This window comes from Oppia nitens, unplaced genomic scaffold (assembly GCF_028296485.1).
Source record: "Oppia nitens isolate AA-2021 unplaced genomic scaffold, nextdenovo-longstitch-racon4-pilon3 scaffold21_pilon_pilon_pilon, whole genome shotgun sequence".
Classification (NCBI taxonomy): domain Eukaryota; kingdom Metazoa; phylum Arthropoda; class Arachnida; order Sarcoptiformes; family Oppiidae; genus Oppia; species Oppia nitens.
Window position 1 is genome coordinate 376,317 of NW_026533201.1, and position 23,607 is coordinate 399,923.

Sequence of the window (23,607 nt, forward strand, 5' to 3'; positions counted from 1 at the left end):
TTCAATGTTTTATACATTATAAATTTATAATAATATTTTTTTGAAATGATAATATTTAACTTAAAAAAAATAATTATAAATAATAAACAAGCTATTTAATTATAATTATAATATTAGTATTTTATATATACTTAAAATTCAATGTTTTATACATTTTGAATTGATATTTTTAAAAAAAAATAATATTTAAATTCAAACATAATTATAAATAATTAACTATATTTAATAATAATATTATTTTATATATTTAAAATTCAATGTTTTACACATTTGAATTGATAATATTAAAATCCAAAAATAATTATAAATAATAAACTAGCTATTTAATTTTAATAATACTATTATTATTATACATATATAATTGAATGTTTTACACATTATGTATTCATAATTTATTAAATTTTTAACAAAAATTATTTTATTTTTATTTAATTTTTTTTTAAAAATAATTTAGATTCTCGTAAAATTTACAAATATGGCAAACTAATTACCACAGTCCTAGTACTGTGGGTGTGCACGTGCAGACTGTTGCACGTTGCGTGCGAGGGTACCATTTTGGCCAATATTGTCGACATTAGGAGGCATACGATCGAGACGTTCGCCGATATTAACGCACGTGGACTGACTGCCTATGCTGTAGGCGATGCCTATGTGGCCGATCATGCGGTAAATAATTATTAATAATAATTATTATTATAATTATAATTATAATATATTAATATATAAATATATAAACATTCAATAATTCATAAAATAATAATAATTATTAATATATTGAACATAATTGTAGTATAATTTAAATAATAATAATAATAATAATAAATTTACTAGATTAAATAATCATATTATTATTTATATATATCTAAAAAATGATCTAGTTTTAATATGATAATATATGATGATAATAATAATAATAATTAATAAATAATTTTTTTAAATAAAATAAATGTACATCGAATATACAGTATTGATAAAATTGAAATTAAAAATTTATAAAAAAAATCATTTAAAACATGGATAATATTAAAAAAAAATAATAACAAATTTTACAATTTATTGTATACAAATAAAATTAAATAAATATTAAAAATCAATAATAATAATAATAATAATAATAATTTTTTCTAATATTTTTATTAAATATTTTTATTAATTTATTATTTTAATAGATATTATTTTGTTTTTTATAATAATAATAAATTTTAATTCAAAAGTCAAAACTAGTGAAAAAAATCAAATTCATATTCAATGGCGACCCGACCCGGGATAACATAACCGACCAATTGATTGCCGGCACACATGTACTACTCTACCGGGAGGACGATGCCATTGAATACGTCCAGGCGTTACGACGTCGTTACGCTATACCCTTGCATATTGGACGGGAAAAACATGACTTCCTATTGGTTGGCTATGTCTACAATAAGCTAACTGTCCGCCAGAGAGAACAGCGTATAATTAATAAATTGTAAGTAATTTTTTAAATTTTAAATTTAATTTTTAAATTAAAAAATTTTTTTTTTATATAGAATTAGAACAATCCTGGAATCAGGTATTCCTGACGCCTATAGACGTGTCCGTCACTATAAAACCCGTCACAAAATACAATTAGATTTACTTAATAGCAATAATAATAATAATAATGACTATACTAGCGGTTTATCGGGTGGTGGTGGCGGTGGCGGTGGTCAACATCATCGGCCGCTGACCGCACACGACATGTTTGTTGCCTTCAATTATCTGCTAATCTGTCTAATGGTTAGTCTAGTAATACTAGTCTATGAGATAATATATCTAACACATTGTTGTCTATGTTGAGTGTCATATCATAAAATCGGTTATATAACTGATATAAACTTAATAATAAATGTATTTTAATTAATTAATTAATTGTCAAATTTTATGTAAAAAATAATGTATTTTTTTGTTTATTTGTTTGTGTATATATATATGTTAATTTGTGTATATTTTATTTAAAAAATAATTTTTAATTTAAATATTTAAACACTTATATGAATGTATATATATATAAAGTTTTTTTTAAATAATAAAATTCAATACTTATAATATAATAAAACTATTGATAATTTATAAAAATTAAATTATTTATATATAATTATTAATTTTATGTTTTTTTAAATTTTTTATTTACATTAAAATAAAAACATTTATTTTATTTTTATTATATTGTAGTTATTTCTCAAATAATTACATGATTTTTTAAGTTAATTATTTTTTTTTATTTTCATAACAAAAAAAACAATAGTGTTTAGACAAACAGCGCACATGTATACAATAACAACAACAAACTAGACATATCTCTGCCATTAATACTAGTAAACTGATGGCCAAACCGATTAGTAGATAATTAAATGACACAAACATATCCTGTAGGGTTAGGTCGCGAACCCGGTATTTATTATTTAGTAATAAATTGCTTGTTGTTGTTGTTATTGATATATTGTAACGGTGTTTATAACTGCGGACACGCCTATGATGGTCAGGTATACCCGACTCTAGTATTGTACGTATTCTATGTACAAAACAATTGTTATTTTTTTAGATGAAAAAATTAGCATGCTAAATATATTTTTTATAAAAAAAATTAGCATGCTAAATATTATCTAGAAAAAAAATTAGCTTGCTAAATATTATTTAGAAAACAAAATTAGCATGCTAATTATATATTTTTTATTAAAAAATTAGCATGCTATATATTTTTTTACATAAAAAATTAGCATGCTAAATATTTTTTTATAAAAAAATAACATGGTAAATATTCTATTTAGAAAAAATTAACATGCTATATATTTTTTTAGTAATTAAATTATCATGTTAAATTTTTTTTATATATAAGTAAACAACTAAACAAAAATTTAACATACAATTTGTTAATAATATTGACATCCCTGACCCTAACTGTACGTCTATTGTATAGATAGGATACCAATAGTAAGTCCAATTTTTCCCGACCCATATGCATAGGTATAGCGTATCTATCCCTCAATGATCGGCAATATTCAATGGCATCGTCCTCACGATAGACCAGTATATGGGTGCCGGCTATTAGCCGATTGGTTACGGTATCTGTTTTATAATCGCCCGGATTATTCATAAATATAATTTTGCTAGCTAATTTTTTCTATTAATAATTTAATTATTATTATTAGTATTAGTATCTAGATCAAATTTATTTATATACCACATGTTTAGCTACATAAGCATTTTTAATGGCATAGACAGTCAATCCTCTAGTATTAATATCGGCAAACGTCTCAATCGTATGCCTCCTTAAATCGACTATATTAGCCAATACAGTACCCTTAGAAAACTCATGTAGTAATCGGCAACCAATTAGCCATAAAATTATTAGCCAGGCCAATTGTTGTCTACAATTAATATGTCTATTATCTATCAAATCAATCAATTAAATATAGTTTTTATTAATTAATTAATTAATTAGTTTTTTTTTGGTAACTAATGGTACTTTTTATGATTAGAAAATATCTAATAGTACTTAACTGTAGACATCTGTATAAAATGGTTCCAAATTACTAATTAGTTGTTTAATAAATTTATTAGCTATACTACTAATACTAATATTTTTTAATTTAGTAAATTTATCATGATCAAATAAAACCATTAGTAGGCTAATCATGAGGACAGTCGTATAGAATACTAGCCAATTAGTTAGGTCCAGACCATTGAATACATTATTAAACAACTGGTAGTCTTCTAACTGTCCACTAGTTTCAACAATGCCAACAATAGCTAACTGATAGCTGATCCTATGCGGGGGCGTATAGGCCCTGATTAGACTTGAATTGATTTTATTGTTAACCGATTGTTGGACTACACCGTAAAGTACTAAATCGCTTATCTATTATTATTTGTTAAAAAATAGAAAAATAAAACAAATATTTAAAAAAATAATAGAAAAATAAAACAAATAGTATTTTTTGAAAAATAAAATAGAAAAATAAAACAAATAGTATTTAAAAAAAATAATAGAAAAATAAGACAAATATTTTTTTATAAATAATAGAAAAATAAAATAAATATTATTTTTTAAATAAAAAAAACTTTACTAATTAATTAATTAATTAAAACATTTATACATTTTTTCCAAATAACCTAGATGATTTACCAGTATGACTAAAACTTTTATACAATTGTAATTCAATTTGGCAATGCTGGTGATTAAGCCATTTAGCTAATTGTTGTATTAGCCATATTGAACAATCAATTAGGTAACCATAATAATATGAATTGTTGCCGCCATTGTTAATTGATTTATGTATCTATTATTTAACAAAAATATATATATATATAAATATATAATTATTTTAACAAAAATTAAAAAAAAATAAACTAAAAAATTTTACTTTTGGAAAAATGGCAATCCTAATTGTACAATTAGATTTTTGGTGGCTACTCAAATTACCATGGTTAATTAAATTGGACATATATYTGGCTATGTTARCTAAYTTATTATTATTATTATTATTATTTAATGTATTATTATTAAAATTATTAATTATTATTTTAGGTATTAATAATGTTGTACAATGTTGATCCATAATTTTTAATAACTATTAATATTTAGGTTTTTAATATATATAGTATCAAACAATATTAATATATTATATGTTTTTTACACTATAATGTTATCAATATTATAATTATTAAATTATATATATAAATTAATATATTTTTTTCAAAATATATTAACAGTACATTGTCTTCAATAATAATAATAATAATAATTTAATATATGATTTATGTATTAATAAATATTCATTAATATATTTTTTTTATTGATAACAATATTTCAATTTGCATATTAATAATAAATATTGAAAAATTAATATCATATATAATAATAATAAAATTTAATATTATGCAAAAAAATAATAGTTGAATATTCATCAATAAAAATCAATAATTTTGTCTTTAATATATATCTAATAATATTTGATAGAAAATAATATTTTTATTAATATAAAAATAATTTTATTAAATTTTTCTAATAATTTTTTTGGATTTAATTAATAACTTTCTAAATATAATTTTAATTTAATTATATTTTGTTAAATTAATTATTAGCACATTAATAAAATAAAATAATAAACCAAAATAAATAAAATCCAAAATAAGTTATAATTAATATAACAGATATTAAAATAATTATTAAACAAAATTATTTATATTTTTATCTAATAAATTAACACCATTTCTATCATCAACTTGTGATTTATGATAAAATAAAACAAGATTTTTGTTGTTATGTTTATCTTATTTTTTAAAAATGTTTTTGTTTTTATTATTATTATTATTTAAAAACCGGATATAATTTTATAGTATATATACTATATATATATTAACACATAATTAGAGATTACTTTTTTTAAAAAGATTGTAAACATTTTTGTTATATATATATAATTACTGTATATATGATATAATATTATTATTTAAAGAAAAATATAACAAAAAATAATAATTATTATTTTTTTGTGTATATATTTTAATTTTATGTTTAAATTCCGGTAATACACACACATATAATTAGCTATAAATTATAAAACAACAACAAAAAAATAAATAACAAAATGTTTATGTTGTTATTATTATATATTAATATATATTAATATATAAAATATTTTTTTAACAACATAAATAATTATTAGTTTTTAAATAATAAAATTTATTTATTTATAAATATATCGATGCAAGTATTATAGATAACTATTGAATATTACATTTAAAAAACATTTAGTAGTAGTAGTAGTAGTAGTAGTAGTAGTAGTAGTAGTAGTAGTAGTAGTAGTAGTAGTAGTAGTAGTAACTGAGCTATCATTAAGCCCCGACACCCCATAAGGGAGGGCCAAACATATTACGGATGGTTATAGTTAGGTATCATAAGTGTCCAACAAATAGATATTTTTTATTTATTAAAATTTATTTTATTTTTTGAATTAATTAATTAATTATTTAGTTTTTATTTCCTAAAATACCGGATATTGTATTACCAAAAAAATATAAGTATTTTATATATAAAGTAAATCATAATAAAAATTTACAGCAAATTTATATTATTATTATTATATGAATATACACTGCAAACATAATTTAATTTCGTATCGCAAAAATATTGATATCATTAACTTTGAACTTTAATAACTTTTTTATTTTTTAACTTAAATAAACAAATTTGATATCAAATGAAAGAACACTTTTCAAAGTTTATAAGTCAATAAATAAAATTGCATTAATTATCATATTATCTATAAAAAAGCATAAGAAGTAAGAAATGGTAAAAAAAGTTATGTACAAAAAGTATTTTCGTGAAATCAAAACTTTAAATATTATTAACAAAATAAAGCTATTAATTTAGTAAAAACAATATTAATATCGAGTATTGCCTCCGTTGGCATCAATCACAGCCTGCAATCTTCTTGGAACACTTTGGATCAGCTTTTCTGTGACTTCTTCAGGTATATTTTTCCAGACATTAAATAACGACTCTTTAAACGCAGAAAAACTTTTTCTTTCGCTCTTTGGCACACGTCTGTCCAATTCATCCCATAGATGTTCAATAATATTGAGGTCAGGGCTCTGTGGCGGCCACTCAAGTGTCTCAATTTGATTGTCAGACAACCATTTCTTTGCCAATTTTGATGTGTGCTTTGGGTCGTTGTCCGCTTGAAATAAAAAATCATCGCTTATTTGTAGATCTCTGGCACTCTGAAGCAAATGTGGGGTCAAAATATCGTTAACGTAAATGTAGCGGTCCATAGTTGATGGAATTTCGACCAAATGGCCAACTCCCTGGCCTGTCATACACCCCCATACCATAACTGATTTCGAGTGCTTCACAGTTGGACATATATTATCAGGATTAATGCTTTCGCCTCTCTTTTTAAACACTCGTTGGCGACGTTTAGTACTAATAATCTCAAATTTTGACTCATCTGACCACAAGACCTTCCTCCAGTATGACATAGGCATCCGGATGTACTTTCGTGCAAAGTCTAATCGTTTTCTCTGATTTGTTAGGCTTATCATTGGACGTCTTCGCGCAATACCACTGTAATAACCCATTTCTTGAATCCGGTGTCTAATAGTGTTTCGGTGACACAAAATGTTTCTGGCGGCCAACTCTTCCTTAATCTCATCGGTGGTCAACTTCTTATTTTTTGCCACAATTCGACTCAATATCCTGTCCTGTTTAGCACTGGTACATCTTTTTCGACCACTTCTTGCGAGATTTCTAACTGTCCCGTACTTTTCGACTTTCTTTACAATTGATCGGACAGTATTATCAGTTGTTGTAAACAGTTCCGCTATTTTTGCGTATGACTTTCCGGTGCTGACTCTCATATCATACATTTGTTGGCGAATTGCATCTGAAAATTCTTGTATTTTAACCATTTTTATGATAATCACTGCATTTACTGTTTATTTACGTGTATTCAAATTAATAACAATGCATTGGAATCAATTGGTCCCAACAATGTGTCTGAAATCACGCGCGTTTTAAAAACACGAAAATAATTTTTGTACCTAAATTATTAACACCTATAACTTTACCTTGATATATTTTGTTATTTAAACCATTGTTTTGACCATCTAGTATATCAATTTAATTGTGATTTATTACTCTATTATTTGATATCAAATTTGTTTATTTAAGTTAAAAAATAAAAAAGTTATTAAAGTTTAAAGTTAATGATATCAATATTTTTACGATACGAAATTAGATTATGTTTTTAGTGTACAGTTTATATATATGATATATGTATTTATATAATATAAAAACTACTAATAATAATAATTTAAATATATTTTATTAAATGTAAACGTGTTGTTCATGTATTATAATGTATTATATAAATGTTTTTTATTTGATTTTATTATTTATTTTTTTTGTTGGTTTGTTTTATATTACATATAACATTCAATTCCGGTAATACTTTATACAACTATTTAATACTAATAATAATATAGTTTTTAAAAAAAACTAAAACTTATATAAATTTCTAAATGTTTTGCATTTATATTTAAAAAATATATTTTGTATATTTATTAATTATTTTTTGTTAACAAAAATAAAACAATTGTTAAACAATACAGTCCTATGAAAAATGTCTTTATATATATAATTGTAATGTTTATTATAAATATATATTACTTTTTTATATTATATAATATGTAAATTTATTTCTATATATATAAACAAAAATATATAATAATAACTAAAATAAAACAATTGTTAAGATTCATATATATATATATATGATTTACTATTTATAAAAATTTTTACTATCTTTATATACAATGATTTAATATTATATATATATATTATATAAGATTTAAGATATATATTTATTTATATATTAATCTGATAATAATAATAAAAAAGTAAATAAATTTAATTATATATTTTACATCCAATTATACAATTTTCATGATTTATATATTTATTTATTTTTTAAAATCCAGTATTTATGGAAATTTTTTAGTATAAAATAGTATTATTTAAATTTTTGTTGATTATTATTATTATTATTATTAATATCTTCCTATAAAATAATAATAATAATTTTTATAATGAAAGATAAAATTTAATATTCACTTTCACTTTTTATTTTATTTATTTGTTTATTATTATTATTTTGATAACAATTACAATAATGTTTAAAAAAGAGGTTTTTAATGTTATATATAATCAGAAAATTATATCTTATTTATTATTATCGTTATTATTATTATTATTATTATTAATAGTAACTACAATTAAAACAATATTTTTATTTATTTATTTTTTTGAAAACCAGATTTACAAACAAACATAATATAAAAGTTTTATATAAATTTTTATTTTGTTTTGTGTAGTAAACAAAAAAAATATATATATATAATACAAAATCATAAACATTTATACATAATATATTCATCAAAAAAAATAAATAATATTATAATAATAATAATAATATAACTAATATAATATTAAATAACATATATATATATATATATATATATATATATATATATATATATATATATATATATATATATATATATATATATATATATATACTAGACTATATAAACCGATGCAAACAAATATAAGTTTTATATTTTAAAAATTATTAACAGTTTAATATTTTAAATTGAAAACAATTGTATTTAGTTATATATTAAATATTTAATTATTTATATATATTATATTATATTAAAAGTATTTTAACTGTTGTGATAAAATTTATAAAATATATTAAATATATTTTATAATATTTAGTTTTAAAAAAAATTATAATAATAATAATAATGTATTCAAAGGTAACTATTATATATAATATAATACTAAATTTTTTTTAAATCAATATATAATATTAATAATTTATTTTTTAAATAATAAAATCTATCTAGTTCATATTGGTATCGGCACTGGTATGCTGTAGTCAAGCAGGTGGTGGTGGCGGTAGTAGTGGTGGTGGAGGTTATGGTAGTAGTAGTGGTGGTGGTAGTAAAGGAGGTTCCCGTAGTAGTAGCTCAGGTAGCTCTGGTAGTGGCTATGGTAGTGGTGGTGGCGGCTATGGTGGTGGTGGTGGTGGGGGTGGCTATGGAGGCGGTGGCGGAGGGTTTATCAGCGGTGGTGGWGGAGGAGGAGKMGGTGGTGGTATCATACCGGCAGCCATCCAGACCCGWCACTCGGTAGAGCTCCGACAGGTTAACCTACCGTCCGAACCCATTCAACCGCAAACCGTATTAGTCGATGCCGGTGTCCTACCCTTGACCATACTGTTCCGATCGGCATCCAGTAGTCTGAATGTATTGCAACAACATCTGGGAGGACAGGGAGATACCCAGTCGTCTCAATCGGAGGACGAACCACATCGACTCATACACGAAGTAACCAAACCTATCATCCAAGAGGTTCGGGAAGTTATTACACCCTTCCGACGGGTAACCCAAGAAATACAGCCAGTTATCGAAGATATCCAGACAATAGTGGCCAGAGGTGACGGCCGAGGTCAGGGTTTCGGTGCCGGCGGCTATGGATTAGGCGGTGGTGGTGGCGTAGGCGGTGGTATGGGTGCAGCTATTGGCGGTGGTTTCGGTCACACAGGTATTGGCGGTAGTGTTGGCAGCGGTTTTGGTACCGGTGGTGCCGGCTATGGCCAGTCAGGTTACGGTGGTTTTAGCAGCGGTGGATATGGTGGTAGTGGTGGTGGGAGCAGCAGCAGCGGTAGTAGTAGTTTCGGGACTCATGGCTATGGAGGGAGCAGTGGCGGCGGCGGCTCAGGGATTTCAATCATCGGCGGCGGTGGTGGCGGCAAAACAGGAGGATATGGAGGTTCCGGTGGTGGGAGAGGTGGCGGTAAGTCATATTCAAGCGGTGCAGCCTCGGGAGCAGCCAGTAGTGGAGCTGCATCGGGAGCCGCCTCGGGAGCCGCTTCGGGAGCTGCCTCGGGAGCAGCCAGTAGTGGTGCCGCCGCCGCCTCCTCATCAGGAGCTGCCAGTTCTCGGGCAGCCCGAGCTTAGGCAGGCTATGAGTGCAATACTATCGGTATTTAGGAGACGACAACAACTACGACTGTCCTCTTCTACTATAAATAGTTTTACCGATAATTATAGTAATTTTAATTAATTTGTTTTTTTTTATTTTCATAGAAAAAAAATTTATTTGATTTATATAACATTATTCATAATTATAATTATTATTATTATTGTAATTAGTATATGTTTTTTTAGTTTAGTTTATTATAATTACATAATTAGATAATTAATTAATTAATTTTTCACAATTTGTAAAATCATTTTCAATCATTTTGTGTGTATGTCTATGTGTTTGTCTGAATTCAATGATAATAATAATAATAATACATTTAATTAATTAATTAATAAAAACAAAAAATAATAAAATAAAAATATTATAAAACAATACATTAATTATTATTTTTTGTGATTTCATATGTTTTATGAATATATAATATTTAAAAAAAAAATTATAATTAGCTATAGAGTAGACAAAAAAATGATTTATTTATTTATTTAATATAATTATTATTATTATTATTATTATATATTGTATTTGTGTTGACAATAATCAGCCGGCAATTGTTTAACATAGTCTACCAAATAATTTAGGCCCACATAGTATACCATAAATGCCAACAATACTGATAAGTGAAACAATTGGTGTGAATGAAACTATAATTTAATTAATTAATTAATTAATTAATTACTAAAAATTAATACATAACAAAACAACAACAACGAGAAAATAAAAATTATTATTAAAAGAAAAATTATTATTAAAAAAAAAAATTATTATTAAAATAAAAATGATATGAAAATAAAAATTATTATATTTTGTGTGTTTATAAAATTAATTACAATTATATTCAATAACACAAAAAATATTATTTAATTTTAATTTAAAATTGTTTTGTATTTGTTTTTTTTAAATTAAATTAAATAAATAGATAACTAAATAAATATTAAAATTTTTTTTAATATACTATACAGTAATATATATTAATAGTAACAAACAATATATGCAACAAATATTTATATATTAAAAAAAATAAATTTAATAATTAATAGAAAAAATTTATTTGAATTATTATTATTATTACATTTTTTTATTTTTTAAAAAAAACTTACCAAATAATCGCATCGACCGGGAAAATATTTTTCGGGTATTTGTGAACAGTAGAGATAAGTACCGCCGACCAGTAGTCCGGCCATCAAAACCAAACACAGCACCGGTATTATGAGTAGCGACCGGTTGCCGGCATCCGATAATAGGTCCGACCAATGTTTGGCCATATAGTGTACAGTTGGTAGCAAACCAAACATAGCAAACAATACAAACATACCGGCCCTCAATAGCCGATTGCCCGGCTGGTATAGTATGCCCGATAGCTGTACAAACCCGGTGGCCATACCTAATACCAAGGCTGACCCAATGTACGACCAACGGGCTACGGGCTCACAATGAAAACCATAGTAGATATAGGGTATATAGTGTGCCGTTATTACCTGGGTAATGCCTACAAAATCTAACCTGAATCCAAAAAAAAAAATAATTAATGATTAAACACAGAGCACTGGTATGTTTAACCCCCAAAAAAATAGATACCCAGGGTTTGCAATTACCTGAGAAATCTGACACAAACATCRTGTGAATGACACATCATTGTATGAAAACTGGCCGACAGTCCTAAACATAGGATACATGAGCCAAAAAATAGGCCAAACACTAGCCGATCGCCRRTAGTTAGTGTTAGTTGATTGTTGTCTAAACTGACTAACTTTTCGATGGCTAGTCCAACAAATACTAGACAACCCAATAGATGAGACCATATGTTAACAGTTTCGTTATGTATAGTGAATACCGATTTCAGACACCGACGGATGGACGGTATGGGCGGCCGATAGCCGTCCAGTATGTACTGGTTTTCKCGATACCAGTGCGGCAACARTTTATAGTGTAGAAGCTATAGGAGGGTTAGGTGGGGGTGGGTTAGGAGGTTATGGGATGGGATTAAACAAAACTAATTAAATACCAGTCTTTATATATAAGTTTATGTTTGTTTTTTTGTTGGTTAAAAAATACCTCATTTTTATCAATTAATGTCATTGTTGGTGATGTTGTTGTAGATCCAGGTGCTAATGATGATGATGATAATGGTGTTAATGTTTTTATCATTGAATTGCTGGTATTATTATTATTATTATTTTCATCGACACCACCACTACCATCACCACTACCTACTAGTTGTAGTGATGGTTGACTACTACTACTACTACTATGTTGTTGATTAGTGGTGTCGGTATGTTGTTGTTGTTTGGGCACCGGTAGCCTATAGGTTAGTACATGTTGTCGTTGTTTAGTAGTAGTAGTAGTGGTAGTGGCGGACAATGCACTGGTAATCACTTCAGTTGACATTTTTTTAATTATTTTGAGAATTAATTAATTTATTTATTTATATATTATTTATATATATATATTAATTATTGATCTAAAATCAAAAATAAATAAATAATAATTATTAATAATTATTAAATTCAATAACAAAAAAATTTAAATAATTTAAAGTTAAATGTTTGTTTTAAATTTAATTTGATTGATAATAATAATAATAATGTATAATTTTTTTAAAAACTATTTATAAACTATAAATCATTATTTTAAACTAAACAATTATTAAAAATTATTAAAAATTAATAATAATAATTATTATTATTATTAGATATATTAGATGATTATCATGTAATAAATTTTTTAATATTTTGTATTTTTTGTTATAGTATATACCGGTAAAAAAATATATAACACACATGTGGTTTTTTAAATAAAATAAATTTAACACTTAATATATATATATATATATATATATATATAAAGTTTTATATATTTATAAAAAATATAAATTATAAAATATTAATAATTAAAAAATAAAATAAAATAATAATTACGTGTAGAAATTAGATATTTTAATAAAATACTTATATTAATCTATTAATTATTATAATTAATAAAAATAACTGATAAATATTTTTTTATATATTTAATTTTTTTAAATATATAAAAATTCATCTACAAAATAGCTATTTATAATTTTTAAAATTAATTTTATCAAATTTTTGTTTTGTTTGTTTGATTATTATTTCATATAACACATCAACTAAATTAAATTAAAAAAAAATTATTGCCAAATAAAATGTAATAAATATTTTTTAGCCATTTCTAAATAAAAAAATCTGTAACAAAATTACTACTAATTTTTTAATCGGAAAAAAATATATTAATAATTAATTTTTTTATAAATTATAAAAAATATTGCTCATAAAATCTCATCATAAAAAATCTATATATAAATTATAAATAAATTAATATTAAATAAACAAATAATTTATTTTAGTTTTTTTTTAGAAATGGAAATTTTCGGTACTATTTTTATTAAATTTTTTTTCAGTTAAATTTTTTGGTTAGAAAAATATTTTTTTTATTATTATTATTATTACTTAGTTAAAATGTAACATTGGAAAAATTAACCTTGTTTTTTTTATTTAAAAAAATTTTTAAAGTTTTTTTGAGTGACTATTAATTGCTATAAAAAACCTAAATTAATTTAATCTATCACAAAAATCTAATGAGATATTTATAGGAATGTATTATTATTTAGTTAAATTAAAAAAATAGCAAATTTTAATTAAAAACTAAAATTTATAAATTTATAATAATATTAATTTTTTAAGTTCATATTTTTTTTAAAAAATAATTTATTTTATGTATTGATTTGTAAACAGCATTATATTTTAGTTAATTTATATATTTTTTAAAAATTGTTTTCAAAACATGTAAACAACAACATAATGTTAATAATAATACTAATAATAATTTATTTTTTTTGTACTTAAAACTTATTAATATAATTTTAAAAAAAATATAATTTAAAATTATAATTTTATTTTTTAGTATAAATTAATTAATTAATTCTTAATTTATTTTATTAGTTAATTAACATAATGTTGTTATTATATATATATATTTGGATTATTATTATTGTAGAATAAATAACATAAAATTTTCAAATTAATTATTAAAATAATTAAAAAAAAATTCTGGATTTTACATTTAATTTTATTTTTTTGAAAACTTAAGTTTTCTAAAATCAATAATAATAATAATAATAATTAACTAACTAATAGTGTATATAATTAAACATTTTTTATTATAATAATAATAATATTATTATTAATAATAAATACTAAATAAAAAACTATTTATTTATTTTATTCAAAAACAAAAAAATGCAATTTATTTGGGAGGGGAATACCCACACAAATATTATGCAAATTTTTTTTTTAATTTTTTTTTTGGTAAACTTTCTTTGTATATATATATTTATGCAAAAAACTAAATAAATAATATATATATCAAACCAACAACAAAAAAATAAATAATTAATACTAACTTATAAACACATGTGGCTATAGATATATGTGTGGATATGTCTGGCATTTAAAGTAATAGTTATTTTTGATGGTTCACTAACTTGAATATCCACTCTCTCTCTCTCTCTCTCTCTCTCTCTCTCTCTCTCTCTCTCTCTCTCTCTCTCTCTCTCTCTTTCAGTGGGTTTGCCTTAAGGGCCAAATTGGGGATTTTTTTTTTGATGTTGTTGGTCATCATTGTCAGCACTGGTAGTTTCAAATGGTTACGTAATTTCGAAAAGTGAGAGTCAGTGATGAGATATCTTTTTTTTAAAAAAATATTATTACTGAAAAAAAATTTCCTTCAAATTCAATGGAAAACTACAATATTTAGAAATTTATTATTTGTATTAATTATTTAGTTGTTATTATTATTATTTTGTTTTGTTTTAAATACTGTATATTTAAAAATATAGGCGTGTTTGTATGTGTATGTTAATGTGTATGTGTATGTGTATGTGTATGTGTATGTGTATGTGTATGTGTATGTGTATGTGTATGTGTATGTGTATGTGTATGTGTATGTGTATGTGTATGTGTATGTGTATGTGTATGTGTATGTGTATGTGTATGTTAATGTGTATGTGTATGTGTATGTGTATGTGTATGTGTATGTGTATGTGTATGTGTATGTGTATGTGTATGTGTATGTGTATGTGTATGTGTATGTGTATGTGTGTATGTATGTTTATGTTTGTAAAAAATTACCTAGCTTTTAAAAATTAGATGATTGATTAAAATTAATTGCTAAATTTCTAAAAATAAAAAAACTAAAATTTTTAAACATTGGAATTATCTATGGAAAAATTTTCGGCTTAATAAACAACACATTTTTCCAATTTATTTTAATTATAATTTTTAAAATATTACAATAAATTATAAATAGTTATAAATTAAAAAATATAATATGTATATATATATTGTATAATTTAGTTATTAATTTTTTTTCGTAAATATAAAAAATATTGTTAATTATGTTAATAGTTTTTTTTAATATTACGTAAAAAAATATTGTCGTATTTTATTTTAGATAATTTTATTTCAATAGTTATTTCAAAATATTAATAATATCTTTATTACATAATATTTATCAAAAAAAATAAAAAAAATTTTTGTCATCAATATATTATTTTTTTTATTATAAAAAATAATATTATTGCTAAATAATCACTATTTAAATTAAACAATTAAATTTTATTTTAATTGTATATATTTTATTTGTAAATAAATTAATATATATTATATGAAATTATTATTATTAAGTAATAGACTTTTTTTTCTCAACAAAAAAATTAATTTGTTTTTATAATAATAATAATAACATTATTATTATCAATATTATTGACAAACAAATATATATATAAATTTATTTATTTATTATTATTATCACAATATTATACATATATTTATCAATTTTGTTTAATTGCAAATAATTGTTGCAATATATATATATAATATTTATATTTTAGAAAAAAATTATAATAATTTCAATAACTTTTATTTTTCTGTGTGGAGTTTAATTAATAATTAATTTTAAATATTTTTTTAATTATTAATATATTAATTAATGATCGAAAAAAAATCAACAAAATTATTATAATTTTATTTTTTTCATTATTAGTATAATTTATATATCAATATTTCAAAATTTAGATATAGATATTTTTTTGAAATAAAAATATTATTATTATTATTATACCCACTATATATATATATATATATATATATATATATATATATATATACATATATATATATATATACTATAACTTATATATATATATATATATATATTATAACTTATATATTGTACACAAGGTTATTGATAGGAAAAATTAATACTAAAAAAAAAAAATTTTTTTGTGTTAATTTTCTCAATAATATTTGAGTTAAGATTACAATTAAAATTTATTTATTTATTTTAATTTTATTTCGGGATTTTTCGATCCCTGAAAAAAAACTATTGAGAGATCCTTATCTTAATATAGATAACAATATATATATATATATATATGATATTAACTGTTTAAAATTTGTTTGTATAGTACAGTACAGTACTGTATACAATATACACTTGAAATATTACAACAACAACTACAACAAAAAGTACTCAACTATTAATTGAAATATATATTGAAAGATAAAAAGTAATAATAATAATAATAATATAATTCAATGTTAAAACACATGTAGTTGTTTGCCATATAATATATATATAATATACGATATAATTTATACAACAATATATCCACACATATAGTATCAATCAATTTATTTTTAATCTATTATTATTAGTATAATATTTTATTTTGATAATACAATATATATATATATATATATATATATATATATTTAAAAATATTGTTTTAATTTTATTTAAAAATGTTGGTCAAGTGTTAATAATATATAATATTTTTTTAATTTATTTTTGACTTTCATTATTGTTTTTAAATTAAAAAAAAAATTGATTATTAGTTTTTTTCTTTACTTATGTTAATGAATTTAATAACAAAAATAATTATCAATATATATATATATATATATATATATATATATATATATATATATATATATATATATATATAGAAAAAATTGTAATAGTTTTTATAAAAAAAATAATATCATTGAAATTGTTTTGTTTATTTTATTTGTTTTGTATGTGTGAATATTATTATTATTATTATTATTATTTGATAAAATACAAAATTTACTGATTAATAATGATTAAAAAAAAATTTGTTTTTTTTGAAATATTTTAAATTATAATATTGATTTATCTATTAAAAATCATGTTTCAAATATATTTATTATTATTATTATTATTACTAAAATTTTTTTTAAGCTATTAGTTTATACTGTACTATGAATATATATGATAAGTTTAAATAATTTTTTTTATACATAAGTTATTAAGTACTGTATATTAAATACATTAAAATACTATTACATGCACTTACACACATACACATACACATACACATACACATACATACTTACACATACATACACATACATACACATACATACACATACATACACATACATACACATACATACACATACATACACATACATACACATACATACACATACATACACATACATACACATACATACACATACATACACATACATACACATACATACACATACATACACATACATACACATACATACACATACATACATACACATACATACACATACATACACATACATACACATACATACACATACATACACATACATACACATACATACACATACATACACATACATACACATACATACATACATACATACACATACATACATACACATACATACACATACACATACACATACACATACACATACACATACACATACACATACACATACACATACACATACAAACATACACATAAACACGTGTTAACTCATGCATGAAATTGTAGATATTTATTGTCAATATTTATCCTTCAAAAACGATATATTTGAAAACAAAAATTATTGAATTATTGATATTTTATTTGTAAAATAATTATCAGTATTTTAAAAAAAATAAATAATTTTATATATTAATATTTTTTTTAATATCATTCACTTACTTAAACTTAAACATTTATACAAAACAACAAAAAAAAATCAAATAAATAAATAAATATTAAGTTTAGATTTTGTGATTGATTTGAATCCATTAAGAGAAAAATAATTATCATTTTATTTAATCATCAAAATTATTATTTATTTTTTTTAATATAAATTTTTTTTTGATTTTGATCTAAACTACATTATATCATATATTAATATATATATATATATATACTACTATACAGTGAAAAAACACATTTAAGTATTTAATATTAAATTTATTATTATTATTATTATTATTAGTTTTTAAATTGAAAAATTTCATGGTTTACTTTATATATATATTTATATAATATATAATAAATATATATATATATATACAAAATAATATGTGAAGACACACACACACACACATAGACATAGATTGAGTGAGTGAGTGAGTGAGTGAGTGAGTGAGTGGGTGAGTGAGTGAGTGAGTGAGTGAGTGAGTGAGTGAGTGAGTGAGTGAGTGAGTGAGTGAGTGGGTGAGTGGGTGAGTGAGTGAGTGAGTGAGTGAGTGAGTGAGTGAGTGAGTGAGTGAGTGAGTGAGAGAAAGTTTATGAAAAAAATTAGTTATAATTTATTAATTAATGTCGAAATTTATTGAAGGACAGAGACCCCCAATAATAAAATAAATAAATAAATTTTTTGAATATATTTTTTATAAAATTATTTAACTTAATGATTAAAAAAAATTGCACCGAAAATATAAATGTACTTGCCGAAATCAAAATTTTTTTTATTATTATTTGCATTTTTGATATGCAATTTTCAACCCAAAAAATAAATAAATACAAAAATTAAATGTTAAATCAAAAAAAATAAAAATAAAAACATTTTTTTTGATTTATCTTTTTGCAGTGCAATCCAACCAAAAAAAATGTATATAAATTTAATATATATTTATTATTTATGAAATAAACAACAAATACATGACATTTGTCATCTAATATATATATATATATATATATATATAATATCAAAACTATTGCTAATAATTATAATAATTATCTCTTAGTTTTTTTTAAATTTATTTATTAATTAATAATTTATTTTATATATTGTAAATAATAAATACTGTATATATATATTAGCAAAGTAAATAAAATAATTATTATTTATAAATTAATATTAAAAAAGTATTTATTATTATTTTATTTATTTTTTTGAGTTAATAATAATAATTGATTAGTAAAATAATATTAATAATTATTATTATATTAATACAAAACAAAATGATAATACATACCATATTTTGTTGTGTTTTTATATTTTCAATATATATATATATATATAAATATTTCAATTGAAAAAAAATAATATATACTATTAATAAATGTCAATAATTTTAGTAACTATTATTATTATGACATAAAATAAAATTGATAAATATATATATATTATTTAGCAATATACTATAATTATAATTATTATTATTATTTTGTCGGTATAAATATTTATTTCACAATTTGGCAAAAAAAATTAAATGTTAAGTTTTGTTAAAATAATATATCAACAAAATATAAATGATATATAAATTAACAAAAAAAATTATTATATATTTATTTTTTATTTATTTATAATACATAGTATTTTTTGTTGTTGATTGACATTTTTTTCGTATATATATATATAAACTGTATATTTTGTTACATTATTTATTATACTTTTTGAATTAATTTATATATTTATTATATATATATATATATTTACATAATTTCAAGTTTACTGTCAAAAAAATAATAATAAATAAATAAAAAATAACTAATAATTATATACATAAATATAAATAATTATAAAAACAATTTATTTAATTAACAAATTAATGGCAATTATTATTATTATTATTATATATTTATATCATTATAATCATCTTTACGGTATATATTTAAATATAAAAAATGTATATAAATATTAACAGACAAACAAAAAAAAATAATAATTAAATAATTGCTATTTAAATACTGTTGTCATTGTCATTGACTATATAATAATAATAATAATAATAATAAATTATAGATATGTTTATATAATTAAATATTTATTATTATTATTTTTTATTTGTGTGGACTTTCACTAAAACCCAACCAAACATTTATAGAGAGTTAGAGAGAGAGAGAGAGAGAACCGTATGTTTCATAATACCTGAGCTCTCGTAATACCTGAGCTTTCAATATATATATATATATATATATATATATATACTGTAAGGAAATACTGTGTAAGTTATTATTTAATTATGTTTTTTTATTATAGTTTTTTAAAATAAATTTAATTGTAATAATAATATTAAATACACACACAATGATGAAAAAATTCAAAAATTAATGAAAAATTAAAAACAAAATGTTTTTTTTATTTAAATATATAATTTATAATAAATACTAAAATTCAATGTTTTCTTCTTTATTTATGACATTTATTTAATTTATATATAAAAAAATTAATTGACTTAATGTTTATACAGTATATATTATTTTTATGAAACAAAAAATTAAAATGATAAATTAAATAACGCAATCATATATTATTATTATTATTATTAACAATTTTTATTATACTATTTAAATTTTTAAATATAAATTTAATTGTTATAATTACTTTATATTTATAGTTAATATATATTAGAGATTACTTTAAATTGTTTTGTTTTTTTTAAATATATAAATAATGTCTAATATAAACCCAAATTTTAATTATTAAACTACTAATAAATTATAATATTATATATATATATATTTATATATAAAACAATTAATTAGATGTATATCTCTATTACTACTATTGTGTTGAAACAGTTTTCAATGTTAATAACAATTGCAATGCGAAAAAAAACAGGAAATGTTTAATAATAATAATAATAATAATAATAATAATAATAATGTTTTTTTTAAATAAATGATTTTTAAATGTTAAATATTTAAATTAATCTATCATGATAAAATAATTATATCAAAAAAATATATAGTATAATATATCATATAAAATAAAATTACTATTAAATAGTATATAATGAAGATTGTTATACTTTTATAAGTGATAATTAATACCAATAAAATCAAATTAAATTAAATGTTTTTTATTATTATTATTGGAAATTAATGGTCGAAACAAATTTTTCTAACAATAAAAAATAATATATCAAATAAAACGATATATTATTAATATTATTATTGTTGTTATAATTATTATATAAAATATTTAATAGTAATGATATGTGTGTGTGTGTGTTAAATAAAATTTATTATTATTATTATTTTATAATAATAAAAAAAATAATAGTCAAAACATGACAATTCAATTAACTATTATTTAATATATAAATATATTTTTAAAAAATTCAATTAAATGTAAAATATTTTTTTATTATTATTAGACTAAACATTTTAATTTTTTTTATACTATATATTTTTATTGGTTACTCCACTAATTTATTTATAGTTTTAATTAATAAGTTATTATTATTATTAATATTAGTAATATTAAAATAATAATAATATATTAACAAAAATTATTTGTGTTTAACACACTTTTTTAAAAAATGTCAAAAAAAATCAAAAAATATTTTTATGTGTCTTAAATATTAGAAAATTATTTCAACAACAAAAAAACTATATATATATGCTATCTATCTATATGTTATCTATATGTATGTTTGTTTATGTATGTGTCACATATTGATATAATAATAATAATAATAATAATAATGTTTATAAGTGCATATATATATATTATATATATATATCAATATACAAATAAATAAATTTATATATATGTATGTACTGTACATACAGTACATATTAGCCATACTATCTTTTTATTTTGTATGTTGAAAAATGTGGATTAATTTTTAAATTTAACTATAAGTTTATTAGGTTATTAGATCAATAAGAAAATAACTTAACTATCTCCCTGTCCTCTCTCTCTCTCTCTCTCTCTCTCTCTCTCTAAACTTTAGCTTTAACTTAAACTTTTTGGGTAAACTGCATGTATAATAATAATAATAATATACAGTAGTAGTAGTAGTAGTAGTAGTAGTATTAAAAGTAAGTAAGTATTAAATGGCATTTTACCCAAAATGCCTGTCCAAACATGCCATACATACATACATACGCATATACACACAGCACATGGATATATCATATATATATATATATACTGTATATACAGTCACTATCTCTCTCTCTTTCTCACCTTCAGGTGCTCCCAATCCCTGATCCCGTATTCAAGTGCGAGAGAGAGAGAGGCATATATGAGTGCACACACACATTGCACATACATATATGAAATTATTTATCTCTCTCTCTCTCTCTCTCTCTCTCTCTTTCTATCACTAATCAGCGACTATATGTATGTGCATGTTGTGGGACTACCTTATTATTAAAAATGTTTGTACTGTATAAGTGTGTGTGTGTGATAAACATGTATGAATCAAGTCATACATATATATATACATATATATAAACTAGTGGTGCGACCACATGTTTACTCACTTTTTATGACTCTCACTTACTTTACATCCCATTCCCTATTACTACTTACTAACTACTACTAGTGCCTGGAGATTGTGTGTATGTGTGTGTGTGTGTATGTATATATGATCCGGTGTGCAAAACTAGGATATCTTAAAAACTTTTACTAATACTACTACTATTACTACTACTACTATACATACATACACACCAACCAACCAACATCACCACAAAACTTATTAGTTTATTAGTATTACTATACATCAACAACAACAAAAAACTACTGGGCCACAGTTTGTATATATGTGTGTGTGTATGATTAAATAGTCAATATGTATTTATTTGTATAGATATATGTGTGTTAAATATATACATATATACTGTATATATATATATATACCTAACCTGACTACTAGTAAATAATTAACTGGGCCGTTTTAGATTTTAAATAATAATAATAATAATAATTTCATTGTTAATTTAGTAGTAATAATAATAATAATAACAA

The 23,607-nt window shown here is 21.4% G+C and overlaps 3 protein-coding genes across 3 annotated transcripts in view; 2 read left to right on the plus strand and 1 right to left on the minus strand.

The window, feature by feature from the left end:
* The window catches only part of LOC128953341 (uncharacterized), a 36,866-nt gene extending 35,020 nt beyond the window's left edge, over positions 1–1,846 (plus strand). Inside the window, exons 13-16 of the mRNA XM_054298828.1 lie at positions 497–666; positions 1,215–1,468; positions 1,530–1,758; positions 1,820–1,846. Coding sequence (XP_054154803.1) covers positions 497–666; positions 1,215–1,468; positions 1,530–1,758; positions 1,820–1,846 — 680 coding nt within the window. The remainder of the gene's footprint in view (positions 1–496; positions 667–1,214; positions 1,469–1,529; positions 1,759–1,819) is intronic.
* Positions 1,847–9,510: 7,664 nt separating this feature from the next.
* On the plus strand, positions 9,511–10,551 carry LOC128953342 (keratin, type I cytoskeletal 9-like; the record flags this gene model as incomplete). The annotated part of the gene is made up of 2 exons (XM_054298829.1): positions 9,511–10,120; positions 10,196–10,551. Coding segments are annotated over 2 exons (966 nt in total), but the record flags the coding sequence as incomplete, so codon positions are not given.
* A 537-nt stretch (positions 10,552–11,088) lies between these two features.
* Positions 11,089–12,964, minus strand: LOC128953344 (adiponectin receptor protein 2-like). The gene is made up of 5 exons (XM_054298830.1): positions 12,775–12,964; positions 12,632–12,684; positions 12,172–12,512; positions 11,677–12,079; positions 11,089–11,220 (listed from the first exon to the last, which is right to left on the minus strand). Exons 1-5 carry the CDS (start codon positions 12,962–12,964, stop codon positions 11,089–11,091), a joined length of 1,119 nt encoding a protein of 372 aa, XP_054154805.1.
* Between the last annotated feature and the right edge of the window lie 10,643 nt (positions 12,965–23,607).